Source organism: Diplotaxodon limnothrissa, linkage group LG20 (assembly GCF_057381915.1).
Source record: "Diplotaxodon limnothrissa isolate DT_005_m linkage group LG20, D_limnothrissa_male_GT1.1, whole genome shotgun sequence".
In the NCBI taxonomy this organism is placed as follows: domain Eukaryota; kingdom Metazoa; phylum Chordata; class Actinopteri; order Cichliformes; family Cichlidae; genus Diplotaxodon; species Diplotaxodon limnothrissa.
In genome coordinates, this window is record NC_140615.1 from 15134334 (window position 1) to 15157687 (window position 23354).

The 23354-nt window shown below is 37.7% G+C and overlaps 2 protein-coding genes across 2 annotated transcripts; one reads left to right on the forward strand and one right to left on the reverse strand.

The window, feature by feature from the left end:
* Positions 1-3320: 3320 nt before the first annotated feature.
* LOC146610710 (uncharacterized) lies at positions 3321-8081 on the forward strand. Its single transcript, XM_085345042.1, has 4 exons — positions 3321-3391; positions 4233-4365; positions 6962-7069; positions 7632-8081. The coding sequence occupies exons 1-4, from the start codon at positions 3321-3323 to the stop codon at positions 8067-8069; spliced, it is 750 nt and encodes a 249-aa protein (XP_085201168.1). The 3' UTR covers positions 8070-8081.
* Positions 8082-8225: 144 nt separating this feature from the next.
* LOC146610711 (uncharacterized) lies at positions 8226-12815 on the reverse strand. Its single transcript, XM_085344792.1, has 13 exons — positions 12757-12815; positions 12364-12401; positions 11979-12063; positions 11789-11879; positions 11559-11647; positions 11351-11478; positions 11205-11256; positions 10268-10365; positions 10030-10166; positions 9881-9946; positions 9647-9693; positions 9333-9481; positions 8226-8616 (listed from the first exon to the last, which is right to left on the reverse strand). Exons 2-13 carry the CDS (start codon positions 12386-12388, stop codon positions 8294-8296), a joined length of 1290 nt encoding a protein of 429 aa, XP_085200918.1. The 5' UTR covers positions 12389-12401; positions 12757-12815; the 3' UTR covers positions 8226-8293.
* Positions 12816-23354: the final 10539 nt, after the last annotated feature.

The window sequence follows — 23354 nt, forward strand, 5'->3', positions numbered from 1 at the left end:
ACTTACATTGTCTGTATAGAGGCTTTATAGATACATCACTGGTTTCATAGCAACTGTACATCATCAAAAGCCAGCTGGAGGAATTAATAAGGGCTAAATACATGAAAAGTGGAAAAGAAATGTGGGGCTTTAAAGATTATTATTACAGGGCTTCCTTCAAATGGCATAGTTGGGAACAGATTGGGTATTTTTATTAAGTGATTTAGATCCCTGGTTGTTGGTTGAACTCTGGTTCAGTACAAGACTTTATGAAGAAGTAGACTGTAGCAACTGCCTCCCTTTATTGTAATGGCTGTAATCTGTTTTTTTTTTCCTGAGTAAAATGAAAACAGTGACTGGTGGATCTGACTAAGTTTTATTATTGTGTCTGAGAATGACTTTCTAATGTTCCCGTCTGAGTTGTGTTAAAATTAGCTTGACACAAAATGCTTTTACATTGATTTAATGGTTAGATACATGTTTATAATATAACTTTTCTAACTTGCCTACCTTGTGGCCTCGGCCTTTACCACATTGCTGAAATGGCTAATTTTAACTTCCTATACGTCCTTTATAGTGTTGACCTCCCCAAACTCCCAAGTTCTGAAAATCACATAAATGCATGATAAACATAAACACATATATAAAATATTTTTCAAAATGTAAAAAACATATAAGACATAAAATACATTCTCAGGGGATATGGTTTGTTGTTCAGCTGCAGAGAAGGGGTGGAGTAGTGGGTTCAGGGTGTGGTTTCAGGGGAGGCTGACACACACAGCTGACCTCCATCATTTGATCTGAAGACAGAACGCGGTGTGGAGCAGGAGGAGGACAGCTGGAAAGCTGCCCCAAAGACAGTCTGGAAATTAAAACACTCAGACTGCAATGCTGTGCGCCGGCTCTTTATCGCGTCACATACATATTTTAAATATATATATACATAAATATATAGAATACATATACATATAAAAAACAAAATAAAATAAAATTATAAAGCAAATTCTCAGCCATGAGTACAACTTTCTTGATACAATATTAAAAGTGACAAGTTGTATTTATTTGATGTTCAAACCAATAGAAACAAACCCAAATACAACATTTTTCCTCACTATCTCACACAAACAAGAGACAGCAATGTCACTAAATAGCAGCTCACACCAAAAAACTCCTTTACTAAGTAAAGCCAATAAGAAACAAGTGTGACTGTTTGAAATGAGAGAAAGACAAACGTATCCTCAGTCCATGGCAGCGGCCATGTTGGCTCCTTATGTAACAGGTTGTCATCAGTCTGGAGCCAATTATCTGTGAGCTGCGAACTGCCATACCAATCTCCGCTGGGCATCTGCACTTTCCAATTAGCATTAACACCTAGGACATACAAGACAGACACTTCACAGAGGGAAGGAAAAGCAGAGCAGTTACAAAAGGACAACAAAGGGTGGATATTCCTGCAGGTTGAATGTATCATTCTTGAGAATTCAGACATGTACTACTACACTACTTTTGTTTGTTGTGATATTTTAGCCCTCAGAATCTTTGCACTTAGTTATTCTTCTTAGTTATTTTGGATACCGTTATAGAATATGTGTCTCACAAGTCCATCCATTTTTGATGCAACTTTAGAGATCCCATAGGAGAGAACAAACGCATGAGCACAAATGAGGTGAGATTAGTAGAGTTTCCGTAAAAGATTGCATAGTTAGCATTCAACCTCTAGTCTCAGACCTGGCCTCTTTGAGGCATCCTATTTCCAATTCCCAGCTCACCTGTCATATCCTGATGCAAAGAGATGGGAAGAGTACAAAAGACGATGAAAAGTAAAGAGGTTATCACAAACCTAAGAGGTGAGTAACATTCAGATAGACAGAAGAAGAATAACAAAAGGTAAGTCACAGAATCTCTGATCTGCCTTTGTTGGTGCTCCGTGTTAGAAGTTGGAATGAAGCGTCTGTCACTGCGACTGTCGTAGCATAGACTTAAAGCTTGCAATCGCCTTTCATCTCACTGTTCTTTTTGGCTTTTAAAAGGTGATTTTTGTGGCATTTTGAATTTTTTTTCATTAACACTTCAATAAAAGAAAAGGTGAAGAGAAAGGATGATGACAGCATGGATATCAAAAGCCCCTACACAAACCCTTTGAAAGGTCATTACTTACAAGGCTCTAAATAAAAGCCAGCAGAGTCGGAGTTATTTACTTTCACATGTTGGGTAGTGTCTGACAGCTTATCAAAGGAGTCACTTTATTACTGTAGAAATGGTGGCCTGTCTGTGAGGAGAAGGTGTGGATCATTGGGGGGGCACAGGAAACTGGACCTTCATCCAATAAGAATTTTACAAATTAAGGATATATTGAGCAATTATGATTTTTATCTTAATTTCTTCACATTTCTGAGCCATCATAAAATTTTACAGTACAGGAGCTAACCACATGAAATATTCAGGCATTAAAAATACATTTAAGATCTTTTCAAAATGTACCCAAATCACTTTAACACATGTTAGTTTCTGTCTATTACACTTAAACAAAAAACCTTTCCTTCTAACTGGCATGCTTAATGAAAGTAGCTAACTTTAAAATCAGACACATTCATGGATAAAAAACATTAGATTTAGGAGAATATCTAATATTATTTTTTCACATAATTAAATTAAATTTAGTTGAAAGTCTTGACACATTTGGCTCAACACAATGAAATAAATTACGCAATTTCTGGGTTAGAAACAAAGTTCAATTCAACTCAGTTTTATTAATCTAGCACCAAATCACAGCCACAGCCATTTCATGATGTTTTATATTGGAAGTTAAAAACTACTATTCAATTCAATTCAGTTCTTTATTTATTTGTCACATGTAGTTATAGCTGGTACAACATACAGTGAAATGTTTTTTCTGGCTAAAAAAGTACTCCCCCCGACTGTGCAAACATGCTAAAAAGGATTTTACATAAGCTAAGAAAAAAAAGGAAAAGAAACAAAAGTTAAAAGTAAAAAAAATATATAAAAAAACAATGTAAAAGTCCATATGTTTGTGCTTATAAATATATATCCATGACGTGCAAGATATTGCACCGTAATGATTTGAATGAGAAAACTATAAAAATATACATATTTACATAGTACAGATGTATATAATAAGGTACGGATAAGGTTCAGAGAAGAAAGGTAAAGTGCAAATTATGTACTGTGTGTGAGATTGTCCATCATGTTGTCCGGTTTGTGTTTTGGTTGAGGAGTCTCACAGTTTGTGGGTAAAAACTCCTCCTGAACCTTTCTGTTCTTGTTTTCAGGCTACAGAGGCGCTTCCCTGACCTCAGTGGCCTGAACAGTTTGTGGGCGGGATGGCTAGAATCCCTAATGATCCTGATGGCCCTGGATCTGCACCTTTCAGCATAGATGTCCTGCAGTGCTGGTAGAGATGTTCCCATAGTGCGTTCAGCTGTGCGCACAACCCTCTGCAGGGCTTTCTGTTGCTGTACTGTGCAGTTCCCGTACCACACCATGATGTTGTTGCACAGGATGCTCTCAATGACACCAGTGTAGAATCTCCTCTGTATATTCTTGGAGATCTTAAACCTCTTTAGACGCCTCAGGTGATAGAGGCGCTGTCTGCCTTTACTGATGAGGAAGTCCGTGTGTGTACTCCAAGTGAGGTCCTCGTTGATGTGGACACCGAGGTATAATACAGAGAAAACTCCAAAAATCAGATGTTACCCTATGAGAAAGCACTTGTCAACAGTGGGAAGGAAAAACTCCCTTTTAACAGGAAGAAACCTCCAGCAGAACCAGACTCAGGGAGCACCGACTCATGCGGGGTCAGAAAGTAAGTATGGAAGCCTGACATTAGCCAAAGTCAACTATAATGACATTGGCTGATGCTTTTTAACATTCTCTGTTGCACAACATCGTAATGTTCATATTGCACTCTTATATAGTAGTGAATAGTTGCCTGCTGGCTTGCATGATGTTCTTTGAAGAAATGTAGTCAGTATAGTATGAGTAGTTCTCTTTTGTTTTGTTAGGGTTTAGAAGAGCTGGAAGTTCAGCAATTCTAATATTTTCTGTTGTCCACAACATTCATGTCTGAAACACTGAAATGTTTATCCTATTTTTTTTTAAATATACAAGTATTATCTTCCAAGGCAGGATTCTAGAATAACTCTACAATTTTTTTAAGACATAACAGAGCCTGGTTAGTAGTTTCCTCCTGTCTCCAGTTGTTCTCCTGAGGGAAAAGCTTCTTTGCATTCCAGCTGTAATGTGATTGTGAGCACTCTAGTCAATGCCCGAGATTCCACCAGACAGACCAAAACATATTTCAAAGGCATTCCAGACAGAAGCTATGGCAAGCTGGAAGTGCAGTACAGGAACGGCATAGAGAATGAGGTCAATTTTGAGGATAAATCACCCTAAGCAAACATTTGTTAATCAATTAAAGACATAAGAAAGGCTTTTCCCCCATGTTTTAACTATGCACCCTAAATACCTATAATAGATCAAAATGTTTGAAACACAGCTGGTGAGGACCCACACTGCACATATGGCATAAACCCGCAACTTGTGGAATCCAGAAGTTAATCTAAACTCGGTTAAATGTGCTGATGCACACTTCTTTAAATTAGGTGTTCCAAAATCCACTGATGAAAAACGGTGAATTTCTCATCTCTACCATAGTCCATGAAGCTCCAAGGTCCTAAACATGCTTGTTATTAATATCTGGCTCTCTTCCAAAGCATGTCTTTTATCCTCTCTTCCTTCTCTCTCTATCATATCAGAAAGCTTAATTCCTCCCATATGCTAATTATATACAGGGATGAGTGATTGGCATGGAATGGTCATCTTTGCATTGGACTCTTTGCTCCACCATTTGACCGATGAAAGAGGCATGAACCCAGAGGCATTGTGTAGAAGGTTGACACATTTGTTGTCAAACCATTTTGTTGCAATCAGACCTTCATCAGACCTATAATAACAGGCTCCATAGCCCTTCTTCATCAGGTCTTTGTCTGCCATCAGGGGAGCTCCACCAGTGCAGTTTGGTCATACAGTACCAATGGACCGGACACCCAAGGAGGCGTGCAAGTTCTGGACCAAGCTGAAACTTGTGAAGAGCTGAGGTTCTTTTATGGGTTAGCATAGTGTTTTTTTTTTTTTTACAACTTTGGCCCCTAGAGGTGGTTTCTGTTCCTTTTCACTGAGGGGAGCACTGAAGAATGTAGATCACCCTTGATACAGCAGCAAGTTGTGGATGATGCTAGATGAACTTGCTTGGCAGAACAATTTAAAGCCCCACACATCTGGTTTGTTGGCAATATACTGCTGGAGAGTGCCAGCCCTTGCGGCTTCATATGAAACCATGACCTCAAACACACCGTGGTTTAAGGTGGATGCTATCATGACTATCATGCCACAGGACCATGTGATTTTTAGCCATATAATTGTTTACCGTCCATATAGTACTTGTTAAACATGAAATTGTGATTTTGACAACTTAGTAATATTAATTTACCAGCTACTGTAATTTGGTTAAGCTCTTAAGCCCCAAGCCTAACTGATCTCCTGCCTTTTGCCCCCGTATCAGGGGGCGTTGGGGCTTAAGAGGTTAAAAGGTAATTACTTATGATATTTGTGATTTCCACATGTTACTCTTGATTTTTACCATATTTACTAATATAAACTCAGAAAGTTACAAAAATGACTTACTGAGGAAATTATTTCAGCATATCCGTGCTGTGCTAACTCTTAATGTGATTTATCAACAGCAATTGATTAACAAAAAGGGTCTAGTGGTCTGATTTTATGGCAAATAATCAATTTTAATAACATTTAGGTTATGTTAGCAGTAGCACCATAAAGTGACAAATCAACCGTTTGGTTGACCACTTTTTAAAAAAAAAATTTAAACATTTAATTTCACTTTTTTAATGCTGTCAAGTGACATACATCTGTTTAGTAAGTCCTCTAACACTATCATATATCAAAAAAAATTATATCTTCCTACCTTAGTTTCATCAAAAACACTCTATGTTGGATGTTTCTTTGTTTCTGACTTCCTGGTTGGGAAAGGGATAAGAAGAGTCAACCGTTTACATTCACACTGCCTTCTGGTGGATTTTTTGGCAGATGTAAACCAACTGTACGGTGTACATTTTAGGACATCGTCAGGTATCAGACAAAAAATTGTCAGGTGTCAGTTGTCAAAAAAAAAATTGTCAGGTATCAGAAAAAAAATTGTCAGGTGTCAGAAAAAAAATTGTCAGGTGTCAGTTGTCAAAAAAAAAAAAAGTCAGGTATCAGACAAAAAATTGTCAGGTGTCAGACAAAAAATTGTCAGGTGTCAGTTGTCAAAAAAAAAATTGTCAGGTATCAGAAAAAAAATTGTCAGGTGTCAGAAAAAAAGTTGTCAGGTGTCAGAAAAAAAATTGTCAGGTGTCAGAAAAAAAGTTGTCAGGTGTCAGAACACAAGGTACCAGAGAGAAAATCTTCCTGCAGGTGGCGCTGTTGTCATGTCCCACCCGAATTGATTTCCAAATACGTCATCAACGTGTGACCGTGGGAGAGCGTAAGGTCATTGACCTCACCGGAGTTTTACCGTGGTTCAGGCTCCTAACGACACAAGGTAAGTTTAACTTTTTCTCCCTTTTGTTCATATTTTTGCCACAGTTGTGTTATATTAAGTTGCAGTTATGTTGTGAAAGTTACATATCAGAGACGGAAAGCCAGTTTTGTACGAAACCAAATCAGTACTATTTTTGTCTGGCTAATTCATTCTAGCTAGCGACAGTGGTGAAACGTGATTCAAATTTAAACTGTTCAGTAATTGTTTTGTATACATTTCAGCAAATGGACAAGCTGAAAGCTTACGAGCAGTTGCATTTGAATACTAATCCTATTTGAAGTAATACATTTCCAGTGGTAGACATGTTAGATTGTCACACCTGGCTATGCATTGTTTTATTAATATTATATATTGTCTTGATAGCTTGAAGGGGATGATGCCGGTTTCATATCACTGGACTTATCCATGGCAGTAGAGTACATCCATGCACAGAGAATCATTCACCAGGATATAAAGCCAGCAAATGTCATGGTAAGCCATATTGTATTTTTCTTTTTCTCCACTTTGTTTTTGAAGATCAAAATAAAAATAGTATATTATTTATTTAACTTTATTCTCTTCAGTCTATTAAACACTACATTTGAACAATGAGAAACTTTTCTGGCATATTCATATAAAGGATTTTTTTTTAAAGTAAGAAGCCTTACATTGTTTCTTTAATAGTCCAATTTTTCTTTAATATGTTGGTTCTTGCACACCTACAAAATTCCCAAACATGTTGTAAGTTTAGGCTTTACAAACTGAAAGTTTCTATTATTTTATTAGTCTGTACCACTTGCTTAAGTGGAATGGGGATTAAAAAATGCACAGGACTATAAAACCGGGTTGGATCATTAACCAATCTGTTAATTTTAATGTTGGGTATAATAAACAATCTCAGAATAAATCTGCAGTGATTGGGTGATCTGGGTGCTAAAAGCTTTGAGGGTTTTTTTTTTCCCCAATTATGAGCTGTGGTCTTTGGAATGACATTTTTGATAACATTTGTGAAATTTTAGACAACCTGGTAAGTTCTCATATGTATACCTTATAGGTTCACCACCCTTCTAAGAAGGCAGTCCTGACAGACTGGGGCATGGCAAACATAAGAGACACTGTGATGCTTCGTCAAGGGAGTAAGTTCACTGCCCAGGCTACTGGTCCAGCTGGTGGCACATATCTTTACATGGCCCCTGAATGCATACTGATGTTTGAAGAGGCCTCGTTCCAGACAGACATGTGGTCCCTCGGAGCCACATATCTGGAGATCCTGACGGGTTCCGCTCCGTGGATGGTTAAAAAACAAAGAGAACTGGCTGCACTAATGGCCACCAAAACCCCACCACATGCCCTATCACATCTCAGTGACAAAAACAGTTTTCTTGGTGGTTTGGTGAGCTATGACCCAGACTCAAGGCCTTCCGCATCTGATGTTGTTAAGTTTCTCAAGTCAGGCCTTGATCTTACGAGCCGATATGGCTACAAGTGGTAATGTTGCTACAGTCTGCAGTTCAAAAGTCTTTCAATGTGAATTATGTTCTACATTATTGTTAACAAAAGTTGTGGTAAATGAAACACTGAATCATTATGAAAGATGGCACCTTGTCAATTGTATTTCAACATTTTATTGTACTTTTTGTTGGTCAGACAGTTTTCAAATTACCTGTTGATTTTAAACAAGGATAAATAAATGTTAACAAACACTGTTGTATGATTTTATTGGTCATTGGAAATGTTTACTGGTGCACCTTCCATCCTCTCTCTCTTCAGAAAGATGTATATGTCATTTGCCTCGGCAAACGTAGAAAGTGTAGGAACTGCATTTCTGTTCATGGCAGTTGTGAGCTCTTGGACTAGCATGAGGTATGCAGCAAGGCAACCATCAGGTGTGCAGGGAAACTGGCTGTTTTCTAAAATGTTCTGGCACATGTCTCTGAATTCCTGGTTTGCTACCAGTGAAGGCTCTTCCCTCTCACAGATTAATTGCTTGGCATAGTCTAAAAGGTCTGGGTCAACAATGTGCAGCACATTGCCATATCCTGCGAATGAAAGACAATATTGAAAAGATGTTCACTTTGAATGTTAAAAATAAATGAATAATGACAAAGCTGTTCTAGAACCTGTATAAGAAGCAGTCAGTGTTTACAGATGTTATTACAGAAACTTAAAGATGGAAATATCACTCAAACATTTAGATAAATTTTTAGTTAAAGGTGTCAATATGAAGCCATTTTAGTATTGACAGTAGAAATTCAGAAATCTCTTATTGTACTACAAGTAGGCTTCTTCGGAAGACACAAAAGAGAAAGCACATTATAAGTTTTACGCTCATTACACTGGCTTCCAGTATATTTTAGAAAATTCATTTTAAAATTTTAGTAATGACTTTCAATGCTCCGAATCGTGAAGCTCCTGCCTTAATTTCTGATCTTATAGAACCCCACGCTCCCTCTCCCAGCCTGTGATCATCTAATCAATGGCTGTTAGTAGTCCCACCAGAAGACCAGAGGCAAGAGATCTTCCAAAGCGGTGGCTCCCAGGTCATGGAATGCTCTGCCTCCATCATTACGTTTCCTTGATTGCATTTATTCTGTATGTTCGATTGTGCTGTTTTATGTTTATCTGTTTTATATTATTGTGAAGCCACTTTGTGGTTTTTATCCTGTGAAGAGTGCTATATCAAAGTAAAAGTAAACTAATGAAAGTTAAAAAACAAACAAAAAAATAAAACCCCACAGGCTTTCAAATGACATACCAGGAGGTGGTGAGGTAAACAGAAGGTCGGGTTTCCCAAATGGACCAGGTGCATTGCGTTGCTTGCGGATGTCATGGGTGTTCCAAACTGTTTGCTCCGTTTTTAAGTCTCTTTGAAGCAGTGGCAAGTGTGAGTACTGCAAGCAGTTGCTATGAAAAAGGAGAATTAAAAAATTAATATGTTCATCTGCTTCTTTGAGGTAGAATAAGTAAAAGCTAAATTTTAATCAGTACTCAAAAAACAAAGGCATTCCTAGACCACATACTTTCATACTGCTGCTTGATTATTTTTCATGTCTAAAAATATTGACTTACATGTGCACAGGATTGTCCAGTTCAAGGATCCCAGACTCCATCATGGCCTACGCATGTTGTTTTGAAAAAGACATAAGTTGTGAAGGTGAGAATTTCATTAGTGAAAAGGTACAGATGTACATAAACACAGATTCTGGCCTTGTGTTTTCAGATAAACTAATCCATCGTATGTTTAACGAAATTTGGATGGCTACTCTTTGTTAATAGGTTTTACAGGTGAAAGATTTGCTTTACCTCAAATGTTGTCAGCCATTTCTTAATCCATGTCCGCTTTAAAATACTGTTGAAACATTCAGCTCTCTAAACAACAGAAACATGACATTATCAGTTTTGTTGTCAGGTTGTTACTTTAGAAATAGTCATTTACCAGCTTAAAGACATACCTGGTTGTGCACTGATGTCCCCATTCTGAAGCACCTCCATGCCTGATTCCCAAGATCTCGCATGTGAAATGCCATCTGCATTTGACCCACAACAAGGTTCACCTTTCCTCTGTCCCCCCGAATCATTTGAGGACAGCCTAAAGACACAAACTGAAGATAATTAGTGAATGATGAAAAAATAAATTTATTAACAAAATGTAATCTTTTTTAACCCCCCATTTTTTAGTATATTGCATACCACCCTGTTCTTGAACAGCCTCAAACAAGTATCTGGCCACAAAGTTTTGCTTGCGGTTGGATGTGCCCACCTTTAGCCATAGAACCTTCCTGGAAAATCTGAAAAGAAAGAAACAGAAAAGTGGCCACTTGTACATATGATTTAATCATGTTTTGGCACTATGTTTGGTTTTTGTTACATTCCCCAAGAGTATGCTGGTTTTCCATTGTATTATGTCTAGGCGTTGTTTCTGGTTCCTCCGGCCATTTTGACTGCCATAGTTGTGTAGGCTTACATGCCTTTGGAATTGAATGTGACTCTTGACTGTGTTCAGACTGACGCGAGGGGAGAGCTGCCTTTTGTTTTGTAATCCCTTGTATTCTCCTGTTTATGTGTTGGTTAGGTAGGTTATCGTAAATTGTACATTTTATTTTCTTTGGAGTTAAATTCTGTTTACTTTATATCAGGGATGTTTTGTTTGTTGTGTTGGTCTTGGCCCTCCCTGAAATTAACTGCCAGTCTGAAATGGAACTTTAAGACTAGCAGGAAATAAGCCTTTTAAAAACCGCCATCTTGAATCCTCCTTCACTATTCATACTTTATCTTGGTCCCTTAGACCAGGCTTGGCCAAATCCAGACCTCGAGGGCCAGTGTCCTGCATGTTTTAGATATCACCCTGGGTAAACACACTTGAATAAAATGATTAGTTCATTACCAGGCCTCTGGAGAACTACAAAACATGTTGTGAGGGTAATTTAGCCATTTGAATCAGCTGTGGATCAAGGACACATCTAAAACCTGCAGGACACCGGCCCTCGAGGCCTGGACTTGCCCATCCCTGCCCTAGACTACTCAGGAGAGATAACACCTCAGTTTACCGCACATCCTTATCTTGAAGCAACTTTGTACTATCACTGAATATAATAAATTAAGTAGCGAATGCCATATTCAAACCTACCCATCAATCCCCAAATGTATCCACATTCCAAAGAACTTCAGTTTATCATTGCCTATATGAAACAACAAATAATAATTACAATTTGTTTCAACAGAAGTACCATCAAAACATGTTTGGAAGGTTAATTGAAAAGATAAAATAAATACCATCAATGTGCCGTGTGTCATTTGGACCACGGCTGATGTAATTCCGACGGGGAATTTTCTTCTTTCCAGGAGATCTCCTCTGAAGACCACTTGCATCCATATACCTCATTATATTAGCAACATCGTCTCTACAGTAACAATAGATTTTACTCTGAGCTCAACAGTAAAACAAGAGAACACTTGATCATATACACACTATTTAACCAACCTGTAACAAGGCCGCACTCCTCTGACATCCCTTACCCGCTTTACCATTGCCCTGATTCCTTGTTCAGGAGACCACTGTTTCATCTCACTCTAAAAAACAAACAAACAGACAATTGAATGTTTGTTTTTTTTTAAATCACTACAGAAAATAACATTTATTGTTTCTACAATAGCTCATGACACAGACTTCAGGAAAATATATATTTTTTGCACTGATGTTTTAACGCTTACCTCCACAGCTTTGTGGATTTCAGTAAAAGGTCGTTGGGGGCATCTTCGCTTCAACCCTAGAAGTTTTAAAACTCGTCTCAGATGCCTCTCACTGTTAAAAGACAACACAGACTTACATTATATTAAATGCAAACTGCATGTTTTGTCATTTTAGAGAGTTGTCACGGAAACTGTTGAAATGCAGACTTACCTTATTTTATGCCCATATGAATTCAGTGCACAGCTGATTTCCTTTTGTTTTAAGCCTTTGTTGAACAATGTTATTATCATCATATCTTGAAAGGTTAAGTGTAACAACAACAGTCTAATTGATCACCCACCTCTTACACTGAACATAAGTAATTAACCAGTAAAGTACTAAATCTTTTTATGTGGCAATTACACTAAAAGCATCGTCTATTCAGTGCCCACAAATAAAACATGTGTAGCAAAAAATACACTTCTTTGATATGAAAGAGGTGAACAGTAGTTAATAAATAAGTTGTACTTTAGTCATTTATTTTTAATGCTCTTTTTTTAATAAAAAAAAAAAAGTATTTTTGGTACAGTCATGGGAACCAGCCAGAGTCGGATACTCCTTTCATCATCGTCAGATGACATATTGCAGCAAAGTCTAAAAACAACAACAGAAAAAAACATATCGGGATCAAAAAATATCCCGACAGTAGCAATATAGAAAAGAGAAATAAAGAAAAAGAGCGACAGAAAGGATGCAGGCTGCTCGTGAGCTTTCAGCTTGTCCATTTGCTGAAATGTATACAAAACAATTACTGAACAGTTTAAATTTGAATCACGTTTCACCACTGTCGCTAGCTAGAATGAATTAGCCAGACAAAAATAGTACTGATTTGGTTTCGTACAAAACTGGCTTTCCGTCTCTGATATGTAACTTTCACAACATAACTGCAACTTAATATAACACAACTGTGGCAAAAATATGAACAAAAGGGAGAAAAAGTTAAACTTACCTTGTGTCGTTAGGAGCCTGAACCACGGTAAAACTCCGGTGAGGTCAATGACCTTACGCTCTCCCACGGTCACACGTTGATGACGTATTTGGAAATCAATTCGGGTGGGACATGACAACAGCGCCACCTGCAGGAAGATTTTCTCTCTGGTACCTTGTGTTCTGATACCTGACAATTTTTTTTTTGACAACTGACAACTTTTTTGTCTGACACCTGACAATTTTTTTTCTGACACCTGACAATTTTTTTTCTGACACCTGACAATTTTTTTTCTGACACCTGACAATTTTTTTTCTGATACCTGACTTTTTTTTTTTTTGACAACTGACACCTGACAATTTTTTTTCTGACACCTGACAATTTTTTTTCTGATACCTGACAACTTTTTTGTCTGACACCTGACAATTTTTTTTCTGATACCTGACATTTTTTTTTCTGACACCTGACAATTTTTTTTCTGACACCTGACAATTTTTTTTCTGATACCTGACAATTTTTTTTTTGACAACTGACACCTGACAATTTTTTTTCTGACACCTGACAATTTTTTTTTCTGACACCTGACAATTTTTTTTCTGATACCTGACTTTTTTTTTTTGACAACTGACACCTGACAATTTTTTGTCTGACACCTGACAATTTTTTGTCTGACACCTGACAATTTTTTGTCTGATACCTGACTTTTTTTTTTTTTTGACAACTGACACCTGACAATTTTTTTTCTGACACCTGACAATTTTTTTTCTGATACCTGACAATTTTTTTTTTGACAACTGACACCTGACAATTTTTTGTCTGATACCTGACAATTTTTTTTTTGACAACTGACACCTGACAATTTTTTTCCTGATACCTGACTTTTTTTTTTTTTTGACAACTGACACCTGACAATTTTTTGTCTGATACCTGACGATGTCCTAAAATGTACACCGTACAACTGGTAGAAAAGACTCACTAAGGTAGGTCAATTTCATTAAAAGCTTCAGTTAGATATAGGGCCTGAAAATGTACTCTACCAATTGAGCAAAACGCTAAAGGGTTAAACAGTCACTCATTTAAGTTTCTCTAGATAGCCCAAGAATAAAAATAATGATTTTAAAATTAACATAATAGGTCTGTTTCAATCCACATGGTAATCAAGGTCGGTGGGGAAAAAGTCTCACTTTTTCTTTTTCGTTTTGTAATTTGTAAAGTTTTTACTTGGCTATTGGTTATTATGGGGGTGAAAATATAAAATATTGTCAAATCAGCAACGAGGGAGAGCCAGAAAAAGAGGGGATGAGAGGGAGAGCGAGAGTGGCTGTTAATGACGACTATTATCGTCTCATCCTTTTGAGTGCTGCCTTTGCAAAAAATGAAAATTGAATTATTCATCCTACAGAAATAATAAATAACCATTGAAATTCTAATGGGAATCTGTAGTATCTATATTTTATGAATAGAGCAAAAGATTTAAGAGAAACGGGTTCATTATAACACACACACACACACACACACACACACACACACACACAAAGAGTAATTGGTATGATTGCTTCCCCAAACACCCACAGACGAAACCTTCAAACACATGTCTACATACAGTCTTATCCGATGAAATCTATGCCAGCTACACAGATAATGTCTTTTTCTTCCTCCCTCTTTCTTTCCTTTCTGTCTATTGAAGTGATTTTATGCATATTCGCAAAGGCTAATTCTCTGGCGTCCGCCCCGAAGTACCCCAAAGTTAATGTCTGTTCCTAGCAGGGAGCAGCCTCTGTGTGCTGCTGCTTGTTGTGAGATAACACAGGATGCAGAATACATGATGGCTAAACCACACAATGACAGACAAAGTTATAGTGAACTTCAGATGTGAAACCCACTGGGACTCTTGGCTTGGCTGCTAAATCCCTATTATGACTAAATATTTTAATGTTGAGTCATGAAAAAGTCGGCATTGCTCTGACATGTTCACCATGGTTTCAGACACAAACAATTGTACTGCCATTCATTCAAGAAAAACTACTATTTTCCATCTTTCACGAGAAGCTGGGGGTCGCAACAGATGGCAAATTGTAGACACCCTATCTGAGCCTGGTTCGGCCAGAGGTTTCTTCCTTTAAAATGGGAGTTCGTCTTTCCCACTGTCACCAAACTGGTTGCTCATCTAACTGTTGGGTTTTTCTCTGTATTATTGCAGGGTCTTAACCTTACAATATAAAGTGCTTTGAGGGAACAGTTGTTGTGACAGTTGTTGCTATATGAATAACATTTAATGCAATTGAATTAATAGGTAGCATGGATGCACCTTTTCTTTCTTTAAACTGCTTGCTTGATTGTGTTTGTTATGTTTTTTTTTTGTTTGTTTTTTGTTTTTTACTGCCATTCATACTTTGTCTTAAGAAGTATTTCAGCCATGTCAGTTAAATGAACATGATTATTTGTATTTGAACATTCAAAAAGACAAACAAAATGAGTCTGAACTGTCTTTAAAACACATCACTGCAGCTGGAAATAATAAACTTATTTCACTTGGGGTATTACAGAACAATCCATCTAAAATGAAAGTTTCATAATTGCAATTCTCAATAATTTTTGGTTGGTTAATAAGAAAAATTTCATCAAAGCTGCCGTAAGATCCTCAGTTAAGGGTCTGTTCAGGTAAGTGTTTCACTCATGTATACATACACAACTTAGCTAGTCAGAGTACTGAATGATGACATATGTACCCGAATTGTAATTAAAAGATAAAAATGAAAGAAACCGATTTAACAACTATTTTGGACTAAATCTGTATAATAAACCATAAAGGGCATCCAGCAAAATCAAAGCTAGTGACATTAGCACAACAAAGGTACAAAAGTAAGAGAAACTAGGATTACAAGGCCAAAATCAGAAAGCAATGAAAAGTGACAAATGTGTGTCCTTTTTACTTGTAACTATCACAACCTTTGTCTGTGCACTGCAACTATAATCTTATTTAGATGTGTTCCTTAATACTAAGAGCACATCATTGACACGGGAACGTTTTCCTAACATAACTGCTAATAAATACATTCATTCAAGGATTCAAGGAGCGTTATTGTCATTCGCATCACATGTTAACATAACATTCATCAGTTTTCTTAAACACTTATTCAGTTCATTGTCAAGGGGGTGGCTAGAGTCTAACCGAAATGTCATAGGGTGAAGGGTGGACAGCAAGGCTAATAAAGACAGACAGACAACTATACAGACTCATATTCACGTCTGTGCGCTACTTAGAATCACTATTTTACTGAACAACCATGTCTTTGGGCTGTGGCAGAGTCTTAGTACCTGCAGGGAACCCACACAGGCAGCAACAGAATATGCAAACTGTATATATTAGTCACAGCCTTTTACATTTATTGATATAAGCTTGCATTTTCTGTAGCTTTTTCTTAAATTAATAGACTGGTTAAGACAACACAAATCTCACAGCAAGTTTAGTAATAGTGACGCTTTATCAGAGATAGTAATAACAAAATAATGTTGAGCTGCCTTTGGAGACCATTTTAAGTAATGTGGCCTTCAAAATGTGCTGAAATGTCTTTGAGTATAATGGAACATACAACACCCTAATACAAACAGATGATTCGGGAATGCTTTTCAGCCACTTTATCATCTGCTGTTGGCATAGCAACAAACTTATCAAGAAAAGTGAGGAGTGCTCTGTATATTTGCAACTGCAGCTGCGAAACAGGGTAGAAAGTACTTACCTAAATTATTATGTTAACAAAAAGCATTTTTTGTTGGGTTTTTTTTGTATCAGAAAGTGTGAATGTGTAAATGACATTTGCCGTCATACCACACTGACAGAAAATATTAATAGTCCGTGTTTGAGTCTGCATATGAATGTAATGTGAATATTACAATTTCTATTTCTGCCTCTTAGCTGTGAAAATTTGACTTTAATGTAGTCTTTGTTTGTTTCATTTGTCAATTTACTTTTTTAATGTCCCTAATGCTGACTCTGATGCACTGTGCAATTTAAAATGTTATAAAAAATATATTTTTTTGTATATTTAACCCTTGTGTGGTGTTCATATTTTTGTTACTCAGCCAGTGTTCATGGGTCTGGTGGACCCGCTAGAGTTTTGGCTTTTGAAATTAACACTATCAAACAATTTTATGTTAAATTACTCAACAGATGTTCACTTCATCCCAATTACAAACCATATGAACAGCAAACATGGTTAATTTTTTCCCTTTACCTTTGTTAGATCATATTTATGAATTAATGTGCTTCTCGTTTTTGTTTTTCTATAAAATGTTATAAAAAAAAATCAGTTATAATCAAGTGGAGTGAGTGGAAAGACACAACACATTTACACGTGAAGCAATATGTTTCACAACTAAATGGGATCAGCTGCTCATCAATGGTGACATTAGGCCCAGGGTTGTAAAACAGGGGGAGGTGGTGCACACACTTATCCCACACTGTCCTGATGGCAGCTAGCTTGTCTCTCTGCCGTCGAGCTGGTCTGTCATCTCGGTTATCAAAACGGATAATCCTGGAAATTTTGTGGAAGTTTTCCAGAGACACTGATGCACGGAAAGGTTCGTGCCGGTTTCTGCATCCCACAGGGATTCTGTCGATTCCCCTTTGGACCTGAAAACTCCTGCAAGGATAAGAACCCCAAAGTAGGCCTTTGGGGTTCTTAGATGAATTTGGTCCATCTCCTTCCACCTCTCTCCAAAAACACACCTTCCTTCTAGATTACTGCAATCCAGAATAATTTTCTGGATGGAATCTGGGATGAAAAGCTCAAATGAAGACTTGATGTCCTGCACATGAGTAACTGTCAGCCGTGTTGGCCCTGGCTTATCACAGTAACAGCTCTGCATTTCTTGGGCAAGAAGACCATCCAATTTCACCAGTTATTGACATCCATATTTCTTCACTTGCTGACTGGTGGGCTTGTTCTGGTCCTGGAGCTGGCTGCAGATGGGGTACTCGTCTTCGTTTTGTTACTAAATGGTGCTCAACCTCATCCTCTTCTTCAAAGTCACTGTCAGACTCTGAATTTTCAGAAATGTGAAATATTCTGAAACCTCTTTGTCAACATCATCATCCGAAGCCCCTCTCTCTTCCAAAATCAATTGGATGGCCCTCGCAGCAGATAATCTTTTGCCATCTTGATCAGTTGTGATAAAGAACCACACTGGCAAAGTCTTATTTATAGTATTATGCCCCTAATTAGCAGGAGGGACAGGGAATGAGAAAATACAATTTGGATCCCTCAAGAAAGAGGGTAAAATGTGTGGGAATGTAAGAGCAGACAACAATGTTGCAACTTTGTGCGGGAGCAGGAGGGGAAGAAAACACTATCAGCAGCACCAGAAAGGAGGAAGACAGAGTGTGGGAACACAGGACCTTCACTTTCAACACTTTTATTAGACCTGGGTCCAGTGGACCCGAACACCTTGTATGTAATGTAAATGCGTGGGGGGAGGTACAGTATGAGGTCATTGAAAATTAGTTCGGATTTATGTTCTTCACAGAAAATAAGCCAAAGCCAATGAATTTCAGGTTGAAAAAATAATTAATTGTTTCATTTTTCTTTTGAAAAAAAGTGAAAACGGGTCTCACAGACCCGAACACCATACAAGGGTTAATCAGGCTGTTATTGTGCATTTTCATGTTGTCCACCTTTCAGCTCACTGATTTGAAAGTATATATATATATATATATATATATATATACACTTATATATTTTTAAGCCAGAAGTTAAAGTGCTGAAGTCTAAAAGCTAGCCATCACATTTATCTATATTTTCAAAGCCAAATTTTCCATTACTCTACTGCGATACAAAGAGCCTTTCTGTGAAAGGAAGAACATGAAGTCAGTTATCCTTGAGTGGAATTAAGCATATTCAGTTCATTCTGTCTGTTTTGCTTTTTTTATTCAAAGCCAATATTTAAGGTTATTTGAAAACCTTGAGCAAGGATGAATGGCTTTTTTATGAAGAATCATCTGAATTGACAGACAACATCAGGACAGCTATCTGTCAATGTACTGACCTGTCCCAGCCGCCTCCTCACTGTACCGCAGTACTGCCAGTGCTTCTGTGCTGTGAGTTATGTTATATTGAAAAAATGTTCTGTGTTGTTAAGGTGTCCTTGAAAAAGAAATCTTTGTTTATATAAATATTTAACAAAGTTTTTTCTGAAAAAGAAAAGTTATTACTCTGCTGTTGACATTCAAACACTGCAAATAAATGTAATCAACATAAAACTGTTCTGATGAGTAAGTAATTTAATAATTAAGACAGGTTCTCTTTTTCAATGCCTTTGATATTCAGTTATAGCAAAAGCTGCAAAGTTCCAGCTATAACAGTGTAAGAGGTGGGATACACTTAAACATGTTACTAGTCCAACACACACACACACACACACACACACACACACACACACACACACACACACACACACACACACACACACACACACACACCTATGACTCTTCAACAAGCCTGGACTGTGGGAGAAGATTTAAACTCCACAGAAAGTTTTCAACTGACCAGAAGGTTTGAAGCCTGTGAAACTCTTACGTACATTTTGTAAATTCTGAGTACAATTACTTCCTTTAACTAATAACAAGTGAATGGGAAACTAAACCACAAAGCCATACTGAATGCAAAATCCAAAGTTCCCAAAGAGAACACAAACTGAACTCTCCTGACTGACAGTATTTACTCTACTCTCGCTCTTCACGCGGATTTGTTCACTCTTTTTGTTCCTTATATCCACATTTAGTGCTTAAAGGCACTGTCATCAAAGGACACTTTGCAGATATTTCTGAGATATGAGTGGGTTTGACAAAACAGCAGTAGTTGACATCCCGAGAATGAGAACGAGTTATATTTGACCTCAGTTTTAAGATCATTCCCAAAGTTGTGCTCACATTTGAATTATAAAGTATGGTGAGCAGAGGTGTATGAATAGATCATAAAGTCATGTGTCTCTCCAGCCTCTTCACTTTATAAACACCTTTCTGACCATCTTCATCACCCACTCCCTATCTGCTCTCCACATGTTGTTCTCTTCTAACTCTTCTCTTCTCTTCTTCTCCTGTAGGATGTCGAGCCATGAATGCTCTGCACTATATAAAAAGGAGAGGTGTGGTAAAGTAAACCTCTGGCTACATCTATTTGGTGAATAATTTGTGCTCTTTCCATTTTATTCAGTTCTTTGTTTGTTTGTATTTCAAATGGCATTTTTTATTTGTGGTTTTTGTTTTCAATAAACTGTTACCAACGACCAACATAAAAAGTAATTATCGTCATTCACATTTTTACTTACCGCATTCCTTCAGGTAAAAGAGTTATTTACGCCACATTCCTACGCAGCCTTTTTCAAAAATAAAGGTTTTCTGTTTATTGAGAAGCTACATGACTTTAATGAATTTGAAATGGATAAAGGAAATGTGGAGTTTGTATAGGCTGCAGATGGAACAGAGGGGGATTGAATAAAAGTGCTAAAAATGCAACAAAATGCAAATGCAAAGAAAATGGTCAATTGTTTACAGCAATTGGGGGTCAGTGAAGGTTAGTCACTCTAAGATGAAATACATGTGAATGATTGAAAAAACAACCGCGCTGCTTCGTAAACCCAAATTCACAAAAGGTTGTGATGCTGTGTAAAATGGAAATAAAAAACTGGAATGCAATGATTTGCAAATGTTATAAAATCATATTTTATTGACAATAGAACATAGAAAACACCCAAAAGTTTGGACTTCAGAAAGTCCAGACTCTTCTACTACAAAGCTCTGCTGTTGGAATAACTTCAATATGCAGTTTAATATTGTCTTCCTGAAAAAGACGTGATCTTCAGCTTGTCTAACCACAGAAGAGCAGTCCATTTTAAATGAGCTTTGGCCTACAGAACACGGCAGCATTTCTGGATCTTCATCACATTGTCACACATCGGTTTCTTCATTGCATGACTGAACTTTAACTTGCATTTGTGGGTGGCATGGTGAACAGTGCTCACAAACAATTTCTGGAAGTGTTTCTGAGCCCATGCAATGATTCCCGTGTCAGAATAATGGCTCTTCTTTAATGCAGTGCCACCTGAGGCATGAAATATTGATTTTAGCTGTGTCCCTTACAAGCAGAGATTTTTCCACATAGTCAGGATCTTTTGATGATAGTAATCATCTGACTGTCAATGATACTAAAGGCTTTTTAATTTTAGATTGAGGAACAATATTCTGAAATTTTTCCACAATCTGCAGAGGCAGTTTCATCCAAATGGGTGACCCTCTACCCATCATTACTTCTAAGAAACTCTGCTTCTCCAAGATGTTCTTTTATACCCAAACATTTTGCTGAGCTGTTGCTAAACAACCTAATTAGTTACAAAATGTTCCTCCAGTTTTTTTCTTTTTTGTACCACTTACTTCTTATGACTAGTGTTGCTCTGTTTTTGGGACACGTTGGTACCATTACATTTATTATTTTAAACTTTGAAAGGAAGATTCTAAAACCGACAGTGGATGTATTTTTGGCTTTGGTATCTTTTACATAAAGTCTATGGTCCTAAAGCACTATATCCCTTCCTAATGAACAGGAAATGTATAATATCTAGCCTATGGTCGTCACATCAGCACAAGGTTTATGGTAAATGGCCTGTATTTATATAGCGCTTTGCTAGTCCCTAAGGACCCCAAAGCGCTTTACATATCCAGTCATCTACCCATTCACACACTGGTGATGGTAAGCTACATTGTAGCCACAGCTGCCCTGGGGCGCACTGACAGAGGCGAGGCTGCCGGACACTGGCGCCACCGGGCCCTCTGACCACCACCGGTAGGCAACGGGTGAAGTGTCTTGCCCAAGGACACAATGACCAAGACTGTCCAAGCCGGGGCTTGAACCGGCAACCTTCTGATTACAAGGTGAACTCCCAACTCTTGAGCCACGATCGCCCTATCACTAACTACTTTCTTCTTTCTGATACTGATTATTAGACTGTATTTTACTGAACCACTAGTGTGTCATAATTGAGCTTCCTAAATTGTAAATGGTACAAGTTGTTCTCAATCTTATTACCATTTTGCAAAAAGCCAGTCTCACAGATCACAACTGCATTAGTTTTTTCCAGCAGTTGTGTGTGTGTTTCGAAAACGTGCACTAACTACTTGTTGAAGTGCCCTGTAGAAACTCTTTGGATTATTGTGTTTTCAGCTTGTAATAATGGATCGGTTTTTATTTTATTTTCAAGGTCCCACAGTTCATAATAACTATGTTCGCTCAGATTTTACCTTTGCAAGGGATTATTGTCTGGATTTGGTGCATGACTGTGGTGGCCGTGATCCTTTGCCGTCATGTCTAAAGCATGAATCAGAGGCTGAAATGGTTTAGTTTTGATTTGTTTTTCTGTGTGACAGGGTGGTTTGTAAGACAAACTCTATGTCTCGGGAAAATATATGTGTATGGGGCAGATGACCCAGATCATGCAGATATAAAAGCAGGTGGGGGAGTTGAATGGAAGAAGGTAATGAATGACCTTTGGGTTGGTGACAAAAAAAAGCACAAAAAAGTAGGTGGGGTACATAAAAGTAGATCATGGGAAGGGAGAGAAGTGAACAGAGGTTTACAGAAAAACCTGAGATGAATGGGTGAGAGTCATGTTGTGAAAGTAGGAAGCTGGGAGCAGCCACAGGTGAGGAAAAGATAAACAGTAGTGAGACCATGAGTAAAAATAAAGAGAGTGTATCTGGGGTGAAGTAATGGGGGCAACAGGGAGAGAATGATGGGAAGGAGAAGGAAGTAAGGAGGGTGTGAGGTAAGGAAGCAGGTGAACATGAGTTCATGAAGTAAAAGGGAAGGTGGGGAAGTAGGAGAAATCAGGAAAACTGGGTAGATAACTGAATTTTTTTGGATGCAAATTTGCTGTGTATTGTGAAAAATGATGAGCTGGTCCTGATGTTTCTACACAAGGAAATGAAGAAGAAGAGATTCTGGGTTCATCGATGTCTCACAAGAAGGCAGCAGCAGGGAGAATTTCATAGTTTGATTGAAGAGTCGAAGCTGTATCACGACCACTTTTGGATATATTTCAGGATGTCAGTGGGGCAGTTTAAGCTCTTGTTGGCAGAATTTGGACCACATCTGAGGAGGCAGAGGAATCATTTCAGAGACCTGGAAAAGCAGCTGTTTCTCTGAGGTGAAACTGTATCTTTTTTACTGTTGTCATATCATTGTGCATTCAGCACTGGTGTGCGTTTTGAGCTAAGGGTGCGCTTCTTGCCAGATGCAGTGGTCTGATTGGTCAGATCTGTTTATGTGAAAAATTGGAAAAATCTAACTTGATTTGAAAAAGTAAATGCTGCAAATTTGTTTTGAGAAATTCCATGGTGTGAATGCCTCCACTAGGAATGCCGATAAAAAAAATTTTAACGCACAAAATATTCATATTAATTTTTCATCTCAGGTATCAACAAAACATCATGAGGAGCTGAAGTTTATTCCATCTGCATTAAGGAGTTTGTCTTCAGAGTTCATCACAAACATAAAAAGAAGGCAGCAAAATGCATCCATATGTTTCTCCTTTGGAGTGACCCCTGACTTAGAGACAAGCTCTATATG

Bases quoted from the DNA above. Each gene is read 5' to 3' on its own strand.
- LOC146610710 (XM_085345042.1), top strand. From the start codon at position 3,321: ATGGCTAGAATCCCTAATGATCCTGATGGCCCTGGATCTGCACCTTTC. The intron at 4,366-6,961 runs GTCAATTTTGAG...TTGTCTTGATAG, and splicing joins GGAACGGCATAGAGAATGAG to CTTGAAGGGGATGATGCCGG. The intron at 7,070-7,631 runs GTAAGCCATATT...TATACCTTATAG, and splicing joins TAAAGCCAGCAAATGTCATG to GTTCACCACCCTTCTAAGAA.
- LOC146610711 (XM_085344792.1), bottom strand. From the start codon at position 12,388: ATGTCATCTGACGATGATGAAAGGA. The intron at 12,064-12,363 runs GTATCCGACTCT...TAACCTTTCAAG, and splicing joins ATCTGACGATGATGAAAGGA to ATATGATGATAATAACATTG. The intron at 9,482-9,646 runs GTAAGTCAATAT...CCTTTTTCATAG, and splicing joins CTGGACAATCCTGTGCACAT to CAACTGCTTGCAGTACTCAC.